The sequence below is a fragment of the Aythya marila genome, assembly GCF_965140915.1.
Source record: "Aythya marila genome assembly, chromosome: 1".
NCBI classification, from domain to species: Eukaryota; Metazoa; Chordata; class Aves; order Anseriformes; family Anatidae; genus Aythya; species Aythya marila.
In genome coordinates this window covers 205,760,460-205,780,923 of record NC_139042.1, presented here as the reverse complement: position 1 = coordinate 205,780,923, position 20,464 = coordinate 205,760,460, and the positions used below count along the sequence as shown (strand labels likewise).

At 47.9% G+C, this 20,464-nt stretch overlaps 1 protein-coding gene across 1 annotated transcript in view; it reads right to left on the bottom strand.

Annotated features, from left to right (window-relative positions):
* The window catches only part of LOC309874233 (uncharacterized protein), a gene marked incomplete at both ends in the record, with an annotated part of 100,699 nt that overhangs the window by 24,822 nt on the left and 55,413 nt on the right, over positions 1–20,464 (bottom strand). The window contains 18 exons of the mRNA XM_082752246.1: positions 366–419; positions 818–898; positions 7,179–7,214; positions 7,740–7,811; positions 9,206–9,277; positions 9,456–9,512; positions 12,225–12,260; positions 13,093–13,128; positions 14,373–14,417; positions 16,134–16,193; positions 16,493–16,528; positions 16,704–16,775; positions 17,481–17,606; positions 18,163–18,222; positions 18,948–18,983; positions 19,346–19,381; positions 19,717–19,761; positions 20,350–20,394. Of these exons, the coding sequence (XP_082608372.1) occupies positions 366–419; positions 818–898; positions 7,179–7,214; positions 7,740–7,811; positions 9,206–9,277; positions 9,456–9,512; positions 12,225–12,260; positions 13,093–13,128; positions 14,373–14,417; positions 16,134–16,193; positions 16,493–16,528; positions 16,704–16,775; positions 17,481–17,606; positions 18,163–18,222; positions 18,948–18,983; positions 19,346–19,381; positions 19,717–19,761; positions 20,350–20,394 (1,005 nt within the window). The remainder of the gene's footprint in view (positions 1–365; positions 420–817; positions 899–7,178; positions 7,215–7,739; positions 7,812–9,205; positions 9,278–9,455; positions 9,513–12,224; positions 12,261–13,092; positions 13,129–14,372; positions 14,418–16,133; positions 16,194–16,492; positions 16,529–16,703; positions 16,776–17,480; positions 17,607–18,162; positions 18,223–18,947; positions 18,984–19,345; positions 19,382–19,716; positions 19,762–20,349; positions 20,395–20,464) is intronic.

Here is a 20,464-nt window from a genome sequence, read left to right as displayed (position 1 = left end):
TGGAAAGAAAGCAGATCATGGGCAATGATGTTAAATCAAGGGGAAGGCAGACAGGATGAACGTTGCATGTGCACAGGATTAGTCCCAGTGTAGTGCTGCAAGAGCTTCCTTTACCCACAGCATCCTTCCCCATCAGCCCCACTCCAGCCTGGAGTCTGAGTTCTTTTCTCTGCTTGTCCCAATGTTTATTTCACAGAATGACAGAGTGGCCGAGGTTGGAAGGACTTCTGAAGGCCATCTGGTCCAACCACTCTGCTGGACCCTGCTCTAGGATCACCTAGAGATGGTTGTCCAAGACCGTATCCACACAGCTTTTGAGTATTTCCATGAACAGAGATTTCAACAGGGTCTCACCCTTCCCCTACCTTTGTTCCTTTCCGCCCGATGTCACCAGCAATCCCAGGATCACCTTTATCTCCCTACATGAAAACAAAACAAAACAAAAGCCATATCATATGTAGCCTGACAGGTTAAGAATGCAGCTCTGATGATAACATCAGTTGCATTTATATTGTCCTTTTAACCACTGGGGGCTCCTAAAAAATTTGCAGTTCATGGAATCATAAAATCACAGAATAGCTTGGGTTGGAAGGGACATCTAAAGATCACCTAGTCCAACTCCCCTTCACTAGATCAGGTTGCTCAAAGCTGACCTGACTTTGAACGCTTCCAATAATGGGGCACACACAATTTCCCTGGGCAACCTGTTCCAGTGCCTCACCACCCTCAGTGAAGAAAACTTTCTTATATGGCTGTGAGAAAACCATGGAGCCTCTTTTTGCCTTCCAAATGAACCACATCCTTTCCTGCTACTCACTGCTTTCCCCTTCTGTCCCTGCAGACCTCTGTCACCTTTGGCTCCCTTGTTTCCGTTCCTCCCATCCAGGCCTGCTGCACCCTGCCAAAGAGGAGCAAAATGAATTTCTGTGTTAGCAAGGCAGTGGCTGAGGAGAGTCATCAGGACAGAAGCTCAATAGTAAGAGTCCAGGTGGCACACAGACATGGTCAGAGATCAGGAGCCACCCTAAAACCAGCACTGAGACACGAGGCTGGGGTTTAGCACCCATTTTTCACAAACCTGCAAGCCACACGTGTGAAGAAAGAAAACTGAGGTGGTGATGGCTGCAGTTGAAAATAGGGGTAGGGGTATAAGCAGGCAGCATCACGCTGTGTGAGTTCCTTCATGGGATGCCCACGGTCCTGGGCACTGGGTCAGCAGCTCAGTTTCAGCCCCAACCAGTGGAGCAGAGCAGAAATTCAGCAGTTAAATTCAGTTTGGTGAATGACTGCCCTGCTTGGTGAGAGCAGCTCTGAGCACTAGGCTGCTTACAGTTACAGCTTGGAGAAGATCTCCCACCTGGAGAGTTTGGAGTGAGAAAAGAGAGCCTCATCCAGCCCAAACATGTGGGCAATGAAGGGCAAAGATGCTCCACCATAGCACTACACCTTGGAGGTCCTCGAACCACTTTGCTGCTTAGCTCAGCATGGGATATCAACATCATCCAGCATTAGGGCCTCTTTCTCTGGGGTCTCCCTGTTCCAACAGCAAATTGAAAGTTACTAAAAATGCCTTTTTTTTTTTTTTTTTTTTTTTTTTTTTTTTTTTTTTCCCAAGGCTGCCAATTCTGCTAGTCCATTTATCTAATCTGGCTGATTTTGACTGCAGTTTTCAGAACCTGGGTGTGAGGTGAAATTGGATTTGGCCCCACTTGAGAGACACTGATTGCACAGGGCTCATCTCTCTTGGAGGAGCGTGAGTTGGCTGCTTAAGCAGATCAGGAGATGAACAAGTTATTGTTGTCTGCTTGGTTACATTATCTGCTTGGAATTAATTTACAGTAAGTTATTGAAAGGAAGCATGTTTATAAAAAAAAAAAAAAAAAAAAAAAAGGAAAAAAAACAGCCACCAGATCTGTATGTCAAACAGCTACATCATCACCTCTCCCATTACTCATCCTCTCAGTGGCTAATGGACAACTCAGTGATCGTGGTGACAAGCAAACATCTCAGAGATACGTGGGTGGGACGGTGCTGCCCTTGCCAGCAGGTCAGCCTGCAAGACCCATCACCTCTTCATCCCCAGATATTAAAATTCAGCTCCTCTCTGGGGAGTGCTTCCTCGAACCCCTCCCAAAGCCTGGGCACCTTTTATCTTTTGGAGTAATAGGAGCATTTGAGAGCAGGCCACGTGCTCCTCCACGGCTCTGCCGGTCATGTCTGGAGGAGGTAAAGTCCATGCTCCTCGAGCCCTGCCTGCACGATCAGGCACGAACATCTCATGCATGATCTTTATTTACCAGTTACTATTTATTGACACAATCAATATGAAGTTCTGGCTGAGGAAATAAATGGGCCATAAAAAACACAGCTAACTAGAATTTCTGTTTACTAGGACAGATTGCTTGTTTGGAGGGCAATAAACCTTTTGGTTCAATGTTTAAATCTCAAGAGCCCAGGATACCTTCAAGTGCCTGGCATTTTTCAGATTGCTTTGAACTAGGTACAGACCCATCTGGCCAGGGATTTATACACCTGTGCCCGAGAGGATGGGCTAAAGCTTATTCCTGAGCACTGCCTGAGCCTGAAGAAACCTGACACTAGTTAGTGATTTCCCAATTAGCTCTAATAGTCCTCTCAGCACCTGGATTTATTTGTCCAGAGGGGCTCCTGTGTCAAAGAGAGACCTTTCTGTCTTTTCTTGTGTTTCCCACATCTGCCCATGTCCAACTCTAATTTCTTCTGTTAGCTTTAACCTGTGGGATGCTTCTTGTGATGGCTCTGGACCTGAAAGGAACTCAGGTGGATTCAGGAAGAGCTAAGCTCAAGATACGTACCGGTAGGCAGAAAAATTGCTGGTCTCAGGCATGCCTACTTATCTAGTGAATATGCTTTTGACCTCGATCTTATCTCATTGTAGTTGCTCTATCTGTGACAGGCTGAACAGACTTCATCATACATGCTAGAAAGTTTTTTTTTTAATCAGGTTTGGGCATGCAGCGGGTCTAATCTCTCTTCAGAGGTTTGGGTCAGAGAGATGATGCTTTTCAAGGCCGTCTACACCCAGGGAAAGAAAATGATGGCTGAAAGGGTCAAGAAGGAAGAGGATTTAAAAACAAGAAGAAGAGGAAAAATGTTCAGGCAGTGGGCAAGGGAAAGAAGCCAAATGGAAATTTGTTCCCTCAGATTTACACTCTGTGTATTGCCAGGCAAATAAAGGCTGGGCAAGAAAAGCTAGTAAAATGGCAGTTTAAAGGCAATTAATGGTGGAATACTGGAAATGGCTTCTGCTGTTTGGTTCTGTTATTAAAATGTTGCTGGAACAGGCTTCATTTAACCACAAAGACACCAGGTACCATGAAGGCACAGCAACGCAGAGGCTTAGTCATAAGTCCTGAGCACTGGCCGTGACGCAAAGATGCCTTTGAGCAGCCAAGGATCTCTGCTTCCAGGCACAAATTCCTGCGAAGATTTGGGCTGGAGCCAGGGAAGAGCCTGTGTCATCACCAGGCTCATTGTCTCCACTCAGATGAGGAGCTGGGGAATTAGCTGGGTCACCCTGGGCAAGCATGAAATCCATCTGCAGAAACACATTGCACCCCGAAAGGAGCAATCTGTTGGAAGCAGCAGGGAAGAGACATCAAAGGGCTAATGCATTTCCAAACCATGGCGTAGGCTGCTACCTCTGCTAAAACATTTCCCACCTCCTGGGCTTCGGCGCTCAATATTTGATGGGATGATACATCTGAAGTAGCTGGGAGTCTCAACCTGGGAGTTTCAGCTGTGTTTTTATCCCTTCCCTGCTGCGTCCTGTGCCTAGACGATCCTGCCCGCAATTATTTGATTCACTCCTGAGCCTCCTCCCCCAAAAAACCCTGTCCTGTCTTGGTGTGGAAGCAGCAGCTTGTCCTCGTGGCTGTAACAAGCATTAATTCTCAGGTAATGCATCTCACAAAGCCTCCAAGGTTTCTGGGCAGAGATTTCCACCTGTGGCTGGAAGGTCTGGATGGCTTCTCCTTGGCCACCTTGGACTCATCAGAAGTGCTCAGGGCACCCTCCTGGGCCAAAAACAACTCAGAATATGGCTTTTTGTGCTACAAGTGGCTAGGGCACCTCTTGTCCAGCACAGGACAGAGGTCTACGCCCAACGTTTCCTCACCTCTTGCTTGAGGTGGCCCCACTGCTCAGCAGGCCTTAGAGCTGTGCTGCCATAGGGTTCACCTAAGTCCTCACGCAGCTGGTGTAGTGAGGTATGACCCTCACATTGGTACCCTGAGTAGCTCTTCAATGACTATATCAAGAGCTCTAGGGCTTTTAATTAATCTGGTAAAGTCAAATTTGTGCTTGTATTACCACACCTACCACAGCCTGGGTGAAGGGGCCTTGGTTATCACTTCATTTTCAGGCCCCACAGAGCACTGAAGAATAAAGAACATCAGAAATGGTTGTGGGAGCAAAAGCAGAAGACCCAAGGATCTGGTGGGTCTCCCACCCTCCAGTCAAGTTTCAGAGGGACTCTCTGGGAACACGCACATGGCTGTGTGGATGGTGTTACCACAAGGGGCCTGGCTTCCTCAGTTATAGGGCGAGCATCCACAGGCTGCTGGCCAACTATAGAGCCCAGCTCACAAGAGGACATGAAGAACTCAGAGACCCTATTTGTACACCGAGGAAGTGTACAAAAGTGAGGAAGACTGCACACCATGATGGAGAAGACCCAGGAACACTCATAACTTCAGATCCTGGAAACCCAAAATAGGGAGTAATGGCAAGGAATATTCAAAACAGAGCTTTAAGGAGAATAATGGGTTAATCTGCCAGTATTTTAATGCATGAATTACATCTGGGACATAAAGAAGAGGAGCTTGAAGTCTTAATACATAATCAAGACTACAACTTAATATATCTAACACAGGCTGAAGTATTAATATTAAAGGATGAAGTATGGCAGGAATATCAATGTAAACGAGCACAGTGCTTTTAGAAAAGAGGAAAAAGAAGGAGGTGTCCTGAATATCAAGAATGCACTCATTTGCCTTGAGATCCAGTTATAAACTCATCTAAGTCCACTGAAATTCTCCAGGCAACGATTACAGGGAGAAGACACAAATACTGTCACTTGGTTGGGAACTCCTGCAGATCAAATCAAAAGAGTAAATGGATGAGACTTTGTACAAGCTGGTTAAATTATTCAGAGTGATTTGTGGTGGCACTGGAACTTTTGTCTCCCCAGATATCAACTGGGAGGGAATTCAGCAGGACAGAAAGCAAGTTTTTGCAATGAGTTGGTGGAAATTTGTAGAAAGGACAGATGGAATTAGGGGGGGCTGAAGGAAAATGAGAACTGCTAGGCATTACCTTGGAGGTTTTGCATAGGAATGAGTGCGTACAGACAGACTGGACTAAGTAGTGTCTGTCTTCAAGAGAAGGGGAAAAGAGGACTTGAGGAATGATCAATGAGACAGCCTAACCTCCCACTCTGGAGTAACTCAGGAGCAAACAATCAAGGTATCTGTGAGCATTGTGAAGATAAAGTGAGACACCATCAGCCTGGTTTTGTGGAGAACAAGTTACGTCAGGATGTCATGTCCCATCACAGGTGTCTGAAATAGATGATGTGAATCACACTGCAAGACTACCCTACAGCAGTCTATAAAACACTCTGAGTCCAGCCCGCTCAGATGTGGAAAGCGAACATGGCAGACATCTAACCGGAGGTCAGATGAATTTCATCCAAGCTGTTGTATATCAAGGCTCCTCTGTCAAGGCCCCAGCTTTGATGTGAGAGTTGCAATTTTAGAAATTTAATGAAAAACGAAAACCAAGCTTTGTTATCTCATTCTAGCCCCAAGCACAGCATAGCGTTCCCTGTACCAGCAAAATCCTCAGATATTTTCCAAAGAAGGATTACGTAGCTTTCCTCAAATACTGATTGTCAAGATAGCAATTTCTGGTAGTTAATTATATTATGCAACAACCCCTGTGGGTACCAGTAGAAAACAGCACACCTCCCAACCATCACTGGATGGCCGCTGGTCAGGATGGCCAGTTCCTACTGCAGTCCAGTTGAGCTTCCTTTGCTGGAATCCATCCTTATTCTCCTACTTGCACTACCAAAGCAGGAGTTGAAATTCTAATTTGAATGAGGGCCTTTTCCTCAGTGAGCAATTACCAGTTTGGATTATGGACTCTTAAATACCCATACATCCATGACCAGTAATCATCAGGCAGCGCTGAGCAGCCGTGGAGCCTTTACAGCAACAGGCAGTTGCTGAGAACCATCTGCTCATGCACAAGGAGACATTAAGTGTGGAATAGCTTAAAAAAATAGTAATATTTCTTATTGCAATGAAACAACTGAACATGCTCATATTTCCATGACTAGTTGCCTTTTGGTGTTTCCTACTGTCCTATTCCTTCTTTTCCCCAATGAAAACAAATCAGTGGTGACTTTTTTCACTTTGAACAACTTTGGAGACCCTTTTCTTTTTTCCTTTTTTTTTTTTTTTTTTTTTTTTTTTTAAACTTAGGATTACCTCCAGGTGAAATGGCAAAGTTGTAAAACATTGCAGCAAAAATGTTTTGTTTTGTAAAAGTTTTGTAAAACATTGCAGTAAAACCAAAATTAGTTTATTATTATTAGTAGTAGTATATTTATTTTTTATTTTTTTCCCCAGTTGCAATTTGCCAGGAATCAGGAAGTACTATCCAGGTCCTCCTACATAACTGTTTTCCCTCTGGCCAGCAGCAGTGCCCACTAAGCACTGGGAATAGCCACTTGTAGTCAAGTCTTTCAAGGATTTATACATTTCTCATGTGACACACAACCTATGGTCACAATTCTTAACCACCTGAACATGGAACATTGCCTGTTTGTGTCTGGCAATGCTCCCTGAAGTACTAAAGGCATTACAAATAATAATTAAACGCACATTTCATGTGTCTCCTGATGCAAAAAAATGCAACTTCCTATTAAAACTTACCTTTGGTGTTGCCCCCCCTGCCCATGGCTGGTTTTCCAGCAAAGCCTCTTTGAAGATGAGCTTTGTGGAGCAACACTGAGCGGCCATCCCCTCACCTCCCCAGTGACCCACACGCGTGGCCATGGGGCGAGGAGGAGTGGTGCCAGCCCCACTCCATGCTTAAGCATCCCAAAGGCAGAGAAACATGCTCCAACTCACTGCAGAGCCTGGCAGGCCTCGTGCTCCTGGCTCCCCCTGCAAGGAAAGCGGTGATGAATGACTGTGAGAAAGAGATGCATGCACTCTGGGAATGGGGATTGCTTTAGGATATTCCTACAGCTGTGGAAGAGGAGACAGGAGGACCTTTGGGGGTCAGGGACCCTCTGCAGCAGCAGCTGGGATGTAAGATCCTTTAAACATCCTGGGTGGGCAGCTGAAGGGAGCCCTGCATCTCCATTTTGATTCTGGAGCTTAGGCAGGAATTCATACCTGGCATGTAAATACTGACATTTCAGCAAAATCATTATTGACTGTCATAACCCAGGAAAGATGCCAGGAAAGATGGTGCTTTATAAAATGGGAAGGATCTTTAGGGCTCTCCTGGCAGAGCACAACTTCTGCTCTCTGGTAACCCCATAATATTTCGAGCAGTAATTTTGGAGAGAATACAGAATTCTATTGTGAGGAAACCATGAAAGGATTTTATGCATCAGTTCATGCATGATTTTACACCTTGGGTCTTAGAGAGGATATCTTAATGTAGGTGCTCGCTGTACTCACCTTCTGTCCCACTGGTCCTCTTGTTCCAAAAAGCCCCATGACTCCCTTGGAGCCAGCTTCACCTTTGAGTCCCTACAATTTTAAAATCCCTGTCAAACGCAGCCTAAGTACCCTATGATCTTGAAGTGGCCCATCCTCAGAGAGAGCAGAGGAACCCATGGAGATAGCAAAGAGAATCACCAAAATCTCCGTGTCTATAGCAGGCCCCCAGAGACCCCAAATGTCTGTATGGCATCCAGTGCTAAGGAAGAAAGCCATCAGCTGCAGAACAGCTCAGCAGAAAGCTCAGAGCACTGTCCTGGAAGAGAGTTGGTGCTCAGTGATGGGGACTGAAGGAACACAAGCAGAAAAGGGTCTTGAAGCGTCTAAGTAGGCTGCCTCTTTGCAAACACCGAAGAGCAAGACCCCGATTGAATTACTGGTGGTGGAGGTACTACCCCGGGGCTCCAGAGTATCTCAGGTATTCAGCCCAAAGGTGCTGCGTCTTTAGGAGATGTTTACATATTATTTTCTTACTAGGGAGCAGTCTGACAGATACTGCGAGGGGGATTTCATCTGACAAAAACACAGGTACCACCCATGGGAGCATCTCCATGGGTTTCTTTTAACATCACTGGGGATTTAATCAGTGCCAGGACGTGATCTGCCCTTTCACAAAGGAGATGCCCACACTGGCCCATCCTGAATCCGCCCTGTGGAGTTATGCAGATCCCCATGGGAAGTAACAGGAGCTCAGACAGGGATGCTGCTGTTGTAGACACTTATATTTATCCAGCTGAGTCCCTGTCCTGGGTCAGGCTTCTGGAGCAAAACCCATTAACATGATATCAAAATAGGGATGATTAGCATATGGAGATTTAATCCATGACTCAGTCCGAGAGTGGGAGAGTTGCGCGATTCCTCCCAGCAGAGTGATGGGTTGAGACCTGAGACCACCAAGGGGGGCTCTCAAAGAGCAAAGACAGCCAGAGGGGTGGGTGGCTGGCTGTGCCACCCCCTGGGGGACAGCCCTGCATGAGGAGCAGCTCTGGACAGGAACAGAGGAGCTGGCTGAGCCTTAAAACTGCCCCAGGAGCTGCAGGGTTTGAAGGAAGGAGCACGGCCAGCTCTTGGAGGGAGAAGGAGATACGGGGCCCTTCAGTGCTGCAGCAATTGAATGAACACTTCTCCCGAGGTGGTTTTACACTGCAAACACCAGCTTCACATGGTCCCACAACTACAGGGCTCCACACCTGGCAAACAGGATGAATATCACAACCCCAAGCCCCAGCCCAGCAGCATCCTTGCCCTGTCTGTGGGAAGAGGTGGGCAAATGTGTCCTTGCACCTTGTTTCCCATCAGGAAGGTGGGAAGGGAGGGTGCAGAGACAGTATCTGCATATAGCCCCCTCCTCACACAGCCAGTGCCTTTTTTTTTTTTTTTTTTTTTTTTTTTTGTACAGCTCAATCACATTGGGATGATCTTACCTTTTCTCCTACAGGTCCATCCTCTCCCTTCTCGCCTTTGTCTCCATCAAAACCAGGCAGGCCCTGTTCACCCTGAAGGACAAGACAGAAATTAGTGGGTCGTGCCTCTCTCCTGGAAGGATGCAGCCCTCAGCTGCTGGCTCTGGACCAAAGTGCTGGTTTGCAGTGGTTGTCCCAAGCTGTTTCCTATGGGGATGTCACCAACGCTGGGGAAGGGATAGCTTAAAAAGACGATGAGAGTCAAACTTACGGGATCTCCTTTACTGCCTTTATAGCCCTGGGGTCCAAAACCAGTCATGGGATCACCCTAGGGAAAGGAGACATGGAAGAGATGCAGATGCCCAGTGATTCCTGAATTCACAGCCAAGAGTTTTGCCAGTGACCGCTTGCTCCAGAAAATGTTGGGGCCCATTTGTCTGGAAGTCAAGGCTGGAGGTGGAGCTGTGCATGGGAAGATGGGACCCTGAGGTTCAATTCCTGACCTGAGGCCATCCGTGATGGGACAAATTCATCCCCGATGAGGTGGCTTGGCTCCTTCATCCCTGCGTGTCACTTAGGATGGCAAGGTTTGCATCTCCTCCCAGGAGCAGGACCTGGCCAAAGGCTCAGGGTGCCCTCCTTTATGGGCACAGAGATGGAGCTCAGGAAGATGAGTGGGACTTAGGGCACCCCTCTGAGGTAGTTTTTGAGGGTCAGCCACCCCAGGTGCCGCCCTGGTTTCTACAGGGCTGCAGTAACCCCACGGACATGTCTGAGCCAAGTATATTCATCAGCCTTCCGTAGCTGTGCAGGCTGCGTGTCACAGGGTAATACTTCTGTTTCATCCTAACCCAGCTAAAGGCTGGTTTCAGGGTAATGGGATAACCTCCACACCCTCAGCAACATCGATTCTTCAAACCGGGGCACTGCGACCTGCCGGCGTGCACCTGCCTCCAGCGTGCAGCAGCAAGGAGGATGCGTGGAGGTGCAGCAGGTGTGGGTTTTGGCACTGGAGACAGGGCAGACCCAGTAGGGAAGGTGATTCCTTTTTACCATGGGCAGGACAGAAGCAGAAAGGAGCAATTTTCGCCTTTGGAAGACTTTTACATCTGATTTGGATGTTCAGTGCAGCCTGTTAATATTTCACCATTGCTGTTAGCAGCATACAGAACTCATTTATTCACTTTTATTCCCCTGAAAGATAAATTAACCCCTTACAGGCTGGTAATTCTCCTTGCTAGTCCTTTGTGGCAATTGTAGCCCTCTTGAAAAGGCCTCCATTTACACCAGCTCGCTTCAGTATCGCAAATATCCCCGTTCAGGGAGACTGCATTGATGCTAGGGTCTTAACAAACATGCATGAATTAACGTTCCCCCAGATTTGATAATATTTTTCAGTCTTTTGCAATCTTTATACAACCATCACAGTCACTGTAGGACCCTGATCCAGTTCCATCTTAATATACCCTCCTGCTTTCTTTCTCCATAGTATCTATAATGCGGATGGGGATGGACTTGATCAATTTTGCGGACAAAAGAGAGCATAAGTATGCTGTAGTTTAATCCAATATATGGTACTGGCCCTGAGATGCACACAGATAGTCCTGTATTGATGAAGAGAGAGTTAGAAAGAAAATTGAGCTGCAATCATGTAGAACAAACCCAAACCAACTCTCTCTCCCTTCCACTTTTATCTCACACTCCTCCTTATATTTTATTAAGGTATTCTTTGGAAAAACAGATTACGCATTCCTTCATCTTGGGAGGTGTTTTGGGTCCTCCTCATGAAGCAGATTAAGAATTGATTTGTCTCTGGAGCGAGTCCCTTTTGAAAGTAGCCTCCTCAGAGACAAATCAGCCATAATCATTTAATACTGCATGACTCAAAGGCAGAATCATCATGTAGGTTTTCTAAAACTCATTTTCTAACAAGCCATTTCATCCAGGAAGGAAGTTAACAAAACACTGGGCAGAAGTTCAGCATTTTCTGTGCACTTTCCAGAACCACTCTGGGTGTTATTTTCGCATTACCTGCTATGAGCCAACTCAGGCTTAAGATTGCAGCACGCTTTGGGGCGAGCTGGTTCACCAAAATCAGTGGAAATTTTCTTCCTCCCTTAGAGCACAGGAAGCATTTTTGTGCCCCAGAAAAGAGTTGCTGAAGTGACTTTTTTTTTCCTGCTGTTTTTGGTTATGACTGTAGTAGGATCCTGTTAAAACTATGGTGCAAGCCCCACCTGGAGCATTGCGTACAGGGCAAGGAAGACGCCAACAAAATGGATTGAGCCCACTGGAGAACCCCACGATGGAGGAAGACATCTAAGCATTGTCTTCCGTTTCATGGGTGTAAAATGCAGAGAGGATAGACCCCAAGTTTTCTTGGAGGTGCACAGTGAAGGGACCAGTTGTTCCACCCATCAGACAGAAGAAAAAGCTTCTTCCCCTGGGGGTGGCCAAACATCAGAGCAGAGGCTCAGAGAAGAGCACACGAGGACATGAGCAGTGTGATCTGCTTTTGCAGCTGGCCCTGCTTTGTGCGGGGGTTGTACCAGAGATGTCCACAGGTCCTGTTTAAGCTCTGATTTTATTTTTTATTTTTAATTAAAATTTTAAAAGGTCTCACCAGGGAAGGGTTCCCCACGTGGTACAGCTCTGAGACACTGGTGGGCTCAAATTCTGCAAATTTCCTTGGCAAAGGGATCCTCATCCAGGCACGTGGTGCTTACTACTCAGTTCCCACTAAGGATTGAAGGTAGGATTTAAAGTCCCCTTTGATGTGAAGTCTTTGAACACCATCAGCTGGGATCCTTGCTAAGCACCCCATGCAAGCTGGGCTGTGCTCCCCCATATGTAACACTACAAATCCTGTAACATCGCTAAGACCTTCATATATTTGAAAACAGATATCAGTATTTCTTGTCATATACGTCTCTACCATGTCTGATCACTGACTTGCTAAAATAAACGTCCATCTGCTCACAGGTAACTATAAAATCCTAGCAGCCTTTTACCAGACAGCCACAAACTGGAATGTCCTTACTCTTTCTCCCTTGGGTCCCAGAAGTCCCCGATCACCCTGAAAACAGGAGAAAAAAAAAAAAAAAAAAGACAGTGAGTGATTCCCTTTTTACTCACTCTTCTTGTGCTGCTCAGTCCACCGATTTGCACGTCAAGACACTGACATCTATCACAGCTGGGAGCCAGTTCCTCTGGGCACTTGGCCAAATGATTAGCTTACCACAAGAGATTGCGCACCACCAGAATTTATTGCAATGATAAACAAAAAAAAAAAAAAAAAAGAAAGATCCAGGACTGGAGTGGTTTGGCTGACTCCATGCTCAGCACATCCACGGTGTGGAGCCGTCCCTGGATTTTCACCTCCCAGCAGGACATAACACCTGCAGAGATGTGCCCACGCTATATCTAGGGTAGGAAGACTTCCTACATAATGTAGGATTTCCCAGATTTCCCCCTCAAAACTTGCATGTTGTACTGAATGATTTGCTCTTCTCAGCACTGCACTTTTCAGCTTTTCAGGGCTTGCAAGTGGGAAGTGGCAGAAGAAGACCAAGGGACTCCTGCTCAGGGATGCAAATAAAGGGTATGCATTGCACATTTGGGTGTCAAACGGAGTACACCAGGAGTCCCTTGGTGTCCAAACTCCCCAATTTCCTTCCACCACCCCTCCAAAAAAACACCAACCAACCAAAAAAATGGGCCTGCAGAAAGATAGCATGCACCCAGGCCCCATCTCAGCCCAGTCCTTACTGGGGGCTGCAGATGTCACTTCACACTTGTGCACACTGAGCAAATTGTCTCTCCCCCCTCCCAAGTTTTCCATGATAAAGGCTCCCCACAACGGTGCCTTCCTCCTGAGGAGCTGCATAAGTAAGGTGACTGTTGCTTACTCTTTCGCCTTTCATGCCTGGGAGGCCTTTTAGACCCTGCAAGAACATAAAACAAAATGTAAAGAGAAATTCCAAACGGGGAAGGTGTTAGGGAAGAGTAAAAGAGCAGCCTCCACTTGAAGGGCTGCCTCCAAGGAGAGGCTCCAGCGTGGAGAAGCTGGTGGTGGGGTGGGTGCAGGAGCCCAAGCTCTCCTTTCCTTCCCCCTGAGAGCAATTTGAGAAGTGAGAAACAGCAAAATTGAGTCACACTGGTGGAAAGAAAAAAATTAGCCATAGATTTCTGCCCGGCACAGGGTCAGGGCTACAACTCAGGATCTCCTGGGAGATATATAAATTAAACCAGATTGGCCAATTTGCCCCATTTTGCAAGCCTCACATTGAGACTTCTGTATGCTTAATGTTAAGGAGATGAAGCCCCAGCCTCTCAGAGAGTGTAGGGCTGCTGCCAGAGGGCTTCTCCTGGGGAGTCAGCCGAGGTATAACCCTTTTTGTGATCCATGACCTCATACAAATACATCTAGAGGTGGCCACTTCCCCCTGCAGCACAGACAGCTCATCACAGGGGTGGGCAGGGACAGGATGGACTGGGAGGAGATGGAGCACAGATATTTCCCAAAGGCACAAACCCTGCTTTTTGCCAGCCCCATGTGCCCTGTGCTGCTGCCCTGACCACTGGGCTACAACCTTCTGCAAGCCCTCATGGTTAAGGGACAGCCTGGACAAGAACAAACCCTTCAGGGATGAGACCCAGGGTGAAATGTGGTGCTGCAGTCACCCTTGGCCTTCTGAGGAGCTTCATAAAGGCCTATGCTGCTCATAACAAGAGCTTCATTCCATTCGAGACAACAGCTTAATAAATAAAAAGTTGTTTGTCGAAGCAGCAGTTGTGATCTGCATCTCTCCTGACTCACCCCTATCAGCGGAAAGGGAATTTAAAACAGAACAAGGCCCTGAAACTCATGCAGGCAAGCAGACCTGACGGAGAAGAAAAGAGAGGTGGAGATATTTTAGGAGGGCTTCCGAAGCTTGTAGATGAGTCAGCCAAATGGACAGGAGCCTAAAGTGATTATGCTTGGCACGGCAGCTTGTGTCTCACAGCTGCCTGCGGGATTTATGCTCATGCATCCCAACACAATCCTGGAGTTCAGGTTCCCCAAGTCTCTATTTCCCACTAAGACCATCAAATCATTTACATTTTTTATTTTTTTTTTTCATTATCTGTGGGCCCTGGGCCACTGTAATCCATGTTAATCAGTCTTGCATGCTATGTTAACACTCACCATCATGCCAACGGGGCCACGGACTCCCACAGCGCCTTTGCCACCCTGTGAGAAAGAAGAGGGGTAGTGATGGCCACCAGCAGACAAATGCAACATATACAGTCCCAATTCTGCAAACCATCTCTCAGGGGACAACAGGAACTGAATGTTCAGAAGCCTAGATCCTCCAGGGAGTCCTCCTGCCTTGCTCACTTGTATGGCCTCGTGGATTAGGTGCCTCAATGCTCCTATGGTTCTGGTTTAAAGGGCCTGGAGGGCTCGAGACCATCCACGTGTCACTGCAGGTGGCAGTGTGTGCAGGGTTTAGAGAATAATACTTTGGTCAGCCTCAATCTTCAGCTTCTCCTCAGCCCCCAAATGAAATGCATTTGTAGGATATGGACCTGATTTAGTATGATATCACTCCAATAAAGGTGCCTCTTCTTCTCTGATGCTACAGGGAGGACTGGTTCAGAAGAAGCCACCTAAGGTTGGGTGACCCTCCCTGAGCTGCATTTACACATGACAAAGGCATGGGCAGCAATGGGCAGAGATCTGAGATGTTCCTGGGTTCCCAAGAGGTTTCTCACCCTCAGTTAAAGGGCTCGATAGCTTTTATGCATGCTCATAACCCATTGCTGATCTCAATTTCAGTAGGCCTCACCCCAGCAAAGGAATTCACCTGAAACCCACACCACTGACTTTCAGAAAGAAGATACCACCAGCCAGCTGCTCAGCAGAAACCCTTGCCTTTGGTGACCAATGTGAGCCTTATCTTCACACTTAGCTGTAGTTTTCTAGTGCTTCTTCTGAGCCTTGCCTCAAGCATGCCACTGATTTCTTTTTCAACCTTACTACCAGGAATAGGTGTGCTGTTGGGTCTGAGAAGTGCTTTTATGACCTCCCTAGGTAGATCCCCCAAGATTTACCTGTCTTTAAGATGCCTCGACTTAGGCACCATCCTGTGAGGCCAAATTTTTCCCTCTTCTGTGTAGCCAATGTAATTTCAGATTCTGTGATTCACTCCAGATATATGCTGGAGTCAGAAGAGCAGAAACATTATTTCATCATTTCCTACAGATAATAAAGCTTGAGCGAGGCTTACCCCAGACCTTTCACAGCTGTTGACATTCTCATTAAGTGTTTTGTCTCAGGGGCCTCATTGAACTGTTCTGCTAGCAGATGGGGAGTTTGTTTAAATGGATTGCAGCATAAAATCAGTTTATTCACGGAACAGCCACAGACGCAGCAAATTGAAACATGGCCTCTGATTACAACTCCAGAGGGTCTCCCTGGGGTCTTTGCCAGAAGGGGACCAAAAACTTCTCAGCAAAGTGAGGAAAAGTGAGCATTGCTGTCCCAAGGATGACAGGGGCTGTTTTCCCTCTGCCAGGGGGACTGGAAGAGGGAAATGAGGGTAAAAAAGCTCGATGTGGATTTCTGAAGGAATGAGCTTGCAGGTAGCATCCCCAAAGCATGCAAAATGAGCTGGCTCCTCACTGAAATGATATTATTGAGACATGCAGATGTGGAGGTGTAGATGCTGCCTTTGAAGCTCCCACTCAGCCAGTGAGGGCACAGGCATGCAGCCGGCCAGTGCAACATGCAGCACTTGAGGGCATCTAATTGCAGAGGGGATGCTAATTGCAACCATTATTTAATAAAACAGGGCTCTTCTGGCATCCTCTGTGTTGAGTGAGCAGGAGGTGATGGTATAATGTTGCCTCCAGAAGAGGGTAGCTTGTAACGAGCCAAGCAAGGAGCATTTTTGGAAGGACCTACCTGAGGGCCAGGCAGCCCACGAGGACCTCTTGGACCAGCAGCTCCAACCCCAACTTCTCCCTGCAGAACAAAAACAAAAAAGGTCTTTCTTGGAGCAAGGACACCACATGGGATGATTGTTGATAGGCTTGACACTGATTTAAAAGACACAGAAAGAGTCAGGAGACACTTCCATTGACTTTCTGCTGCTCTCTCTGGAGGATGCTCTGGCAAACATGGGGAAGAAGGGCTTGAGGGCAAAAGAGGGATGAAGCACCTGGAAGGGCTCAGGGATAAGGAGCCAGGGGATGGCAGTGGATGTCCCATTGCCACCCCAGGATCTCGGCTACTTGTGACCTGCCTGGCAGATTGGCACTCACCTTGTTGCCTTTGGGTCCGGGTGTCCCAGGAATCCCCTGTAGGATGAGGAAAACAAAGTAGGAGGGAAGACTTCGTTTTTGCATGTCTTTGATGTTCTCCTGGCCCACTAAAAGGGTGAAAACACACCCATGCCAGGTGCCAGGGCCCCAACCACCTCCCCAGCCAACCCTGCATTGCTCAGAAGACAAAGGGTTGAGGTATAAAAGTCACCTCCTTTCCTGGGGATCCCGATGGTCCTGCAGGTCCAGCAAATCCATTCCGGCCCCTCTTCCCACGTTCACCCTTGAAAATAAAAACCTTTAAGGAGAACACCCTAAGGGAAAGGCCCTGCTTCCCCTTAAGCCAGCCTGAAAGCCAAAACCAGCATCCCTAAAGCTTTGTGCACCACAGCAAGTAGGAGGAATAGTCATTGGGATGCTCCCAATGGGAGCCTCTTTGCTGTTGAGGAGAGACCCTGAGTTTAAACATGTTGCTGTCCCCCATCCCACCTCCCACTAAGCCTCCTTGTCCTTGCAGTGACAATCATTGCTCCTTCTATCCCCATGTTCTAATGACCCCGAACCCTCTTGCTAACATCAAACCCCAAACCACTCCTTTTCTTCCTAATCACCTCATCAGGTCACATCATTAAGCTTCAGTAGAGAATAATGGGTCCCCAGCTATCTTGGAGCTCCATTGCTTTTGTTTTGAACTTGAAGAACATCCTCCTGGCCCAAACCCTGACTGTTTATTAATTAATTAATTAATTTATTATTTTATTTTTTTTTCCCCAACCACATCAGTTTATCTCATCAATGCCGTTACCACTCCTTTTGCAACCAGCCTTTATCTCTGTTTCCCTTCACAGACTCCGTGTAGGCTCAGGAGACCTGGGTAGGTGGGGGTCTGACCTGAAGTGGACACCTGATGCAATCTAAGGAAGACCACGCTCATTCTCACCTTGTGTCCAACACCACATGCCCAGTCCCTTCACCACACACCACCTGCCTTCTGTCCTGGTGTCCCCGGCAGGCCTGGAGCCCCTCTGTCCCCCTGTGACCCAGGAGTGCCAGCGTTGCCTCGAATGCCCTGGATGCCCTGAGCTCCTGGAGGTCCTGGGGCCCCTGGCTCACCCTGTTGAGTGAATCACAAGGAATTTAGATCTTAGGTGGGACTGATGGAATCCCAAAGGTCCTGGAGAAAGCCTGGGGTGTTTCATTGAATTCCCATGAATGGTACGTAGAACTGGGGGCATCTCTTCCAGCTCAGGCCCATCAGAGAAGTCCTAGGGCTGGAGAAGGGCTTGCTAGAGTGAGGAACACTTACCTTTACACCCACAGAGCTGTGCAGTAAACTCAAACCCCAAATGCCTGCAATGTCCCAAGGGACTGCAGAAACATCCCTCTGCTGAGATCACAACTCCCTGGATTTTTTCATAGCCATATTTATCTTCTGGAGCTTACCTGTTCTGAACTGGTCCCTTCGAGGACACAAAGCTCTCCCTCTGTCCCAAACCCACATACAGTTTTTCTTGCCTTTCCAAGTTAGGATTGGCCTCAGTGCCTTATCTTTGTCATCTCAGCCACCTCTGTGCTTCCCACCCAGCAATGGAAAGGTCAGCAAGGACTCCAGAGAGTAAAACCCATAGAAAAACAAGTGAGATCCTATCTAGAGGAGAAGAAAGGTTTACCTTAAATCCTGGGGGACCAGCCTGACCAACAGGACCTCTGAATCCAATTCCTGGTTCTCCCTATGAAGAAAAGAAGGTCAAGAAAAAAGCAAGACCACTACTTCCAGTCTGGGCCATCAAGAACTTGCTTCATGCTGCTCCCTGAACAGCCAGTCTAAAGGGCCCCAACTGATCATCACATCTCCTCTAGATGATGGGAAGCCTTATCTGGAGAGATAAAGTTGCTGAGAACTTTTAAAGACCTCAAACAGGGCACGACCTGGAGCCCAGGAGGTTTCCTCTGCCCACCAGAAGCACTTCTGGGCTGGGCGGGTGCTGGAACCCTGGCATAGGTACCTAGAGGTCGTGGTGTCCCCTCCTTGGAGAGCATCAAAAACCACCTGGACACCAGCTTGGGGTGGCCCTGCTGGAGCAGGGATGGGACCCGAAGGACCCAGAGGTGCCTCCAAGCCTCAACCTTCAGTGATTCTGAGCTTTAGAAAAGAGGGAGATGAATTGCAGGAATATTATTAGAGATGGTGTCAGAAGACTCTGGGTGAGACTCGTACTTTCTGGCATTAGTCTAAGATGTGTGCCCTGCCTAGAGCAGCAACCAGGACTCACTGCCAAACCAACAGACAGCAGCCGTATCTCCCAGGGCTGAGCCCACATCTCAGGAGGTCACCTTGACACCTCTCCCTGAGATGGGAGGTAAAATGTCATGAGGGAGAGCAGTCATAGAGGACACAAGGTCTCCTGGTGTCAGTAGAGGCACCCCTGACCGTGGTACCAACGCTATTCTTTACCTTTTGACCATTTTCCCCTCTGTCTCCTTTGGTGCCCTGAGAAATGAAGAGAGAGTTACCAAGGCTGTGGGAGAGAAGGAGTGAAGTACAACCTCAGTGCCACCCCGAGTGAGAGCAAAGGTTTCCAGTTGTGCCCACAACAGAGATGCCTCTGATGTCCCCACAGGAGGTGGGGAATGTCCATGTGGCCAGGGCAGAGCCAAACGCCCCAACACGGGGCCAAAGAGAAGGAGATGGGGTACTGAAGGAGTTGGGGTACTGAGCTGACCCAGCAGGTGATGGGTCTGAGCAGGGGACAGGGTTTTGGCTTCCCCGTGGCAATCCCCAGTGCTGGATTTGGGCCACCTAGCTGGTACCACTGTCCTGCTCCAGCTGCTGATCCCGACTCCGCAGCTCACCTTTTCTCCAGGCTCCCCCATCTCTCCAGGCTGCCCCTGTAAGACAAAACCCAAATATCTTCCAGCCCTTCTTCCATCCCTGTCCTTGTGCCAGGGCTGGCTTTCGCTTATCTGTCACCTGGTTCAGTCCAGCAGAACAAACGTCAGGAACCTCCCTGAATTTTCTGCCTTCCCCTTGAGGCATGGCAGACGTGTGTTAGCATTGCTGGGAGGGAGCAGAAGCACTCAGACAGATCAAGGGATAAAGGTGGGACTGCAGCAATCCCGGTTTACATCAGCACAGCCTCCCATGGACCCTGGATGTCCACCAGTGTGTCCCCAGCTTCCTCTCCAAATCTCAGAGACTCAGACCACAAAAGCACTATTGCTACCTTTTCTCCTTTGTCTCCACGGGCTCCTGGAGCTCCCATTTCTCCCTGGAAAACAACAGACAGAGCCTTCAATTGCGAGCATGAGGAATTTCTCCTTCCCTCTTTGGGCCATGTTGGTGTTGCCCTCATTTCTGCACCACCTTTTGTCAAACCGCAGTGGAGGGCCACCTCCTTTCCACTGCTTAATGGTGGACCAGGGCCATCCCAACCAGATCCTAACCAGATCAGGGCTGTCCCTGACCCTATCCCTCCTATCCTGAACTGTGGAAATGCACAGAGAGATGATAAATTGTGGAACTGGGGCCTGAGATGAGCGGTAGCTGAGGTTCTCCCTGTCCCAGGATACCATGTTTGAAGGAGACCAGAGAAGTTCACAGAGGAAAAAAATACTGAGGAGGCACAAAACACCAAAACCATGTCTGAAACAGATGTGGAAAGTTCCAGCATGGGTCCTGTACTCATTGCCAGTAGCCAAAACCATTGGTTACCACCTCTTGAACCCACCAGCCTGGCCAATTTTCATCTGCGATTTCTCAGCCTCTAAAAGAGATTGCCCTGGGAGATGCTCTGGGATCCCATCTCACCCCAACATCACTGGGTATCTGCATTAAAAGGTGAACCAAAAGCACTGACCTTTTGGCAACACAAGGGTGGATCTGGCTGGCCCATTTCCTCCTTCTGTAAGAAAATGATTGCAGGTTCAACACAGAGTTGGGATTTTGCCACATCCTCACCGTGCACAGATGGG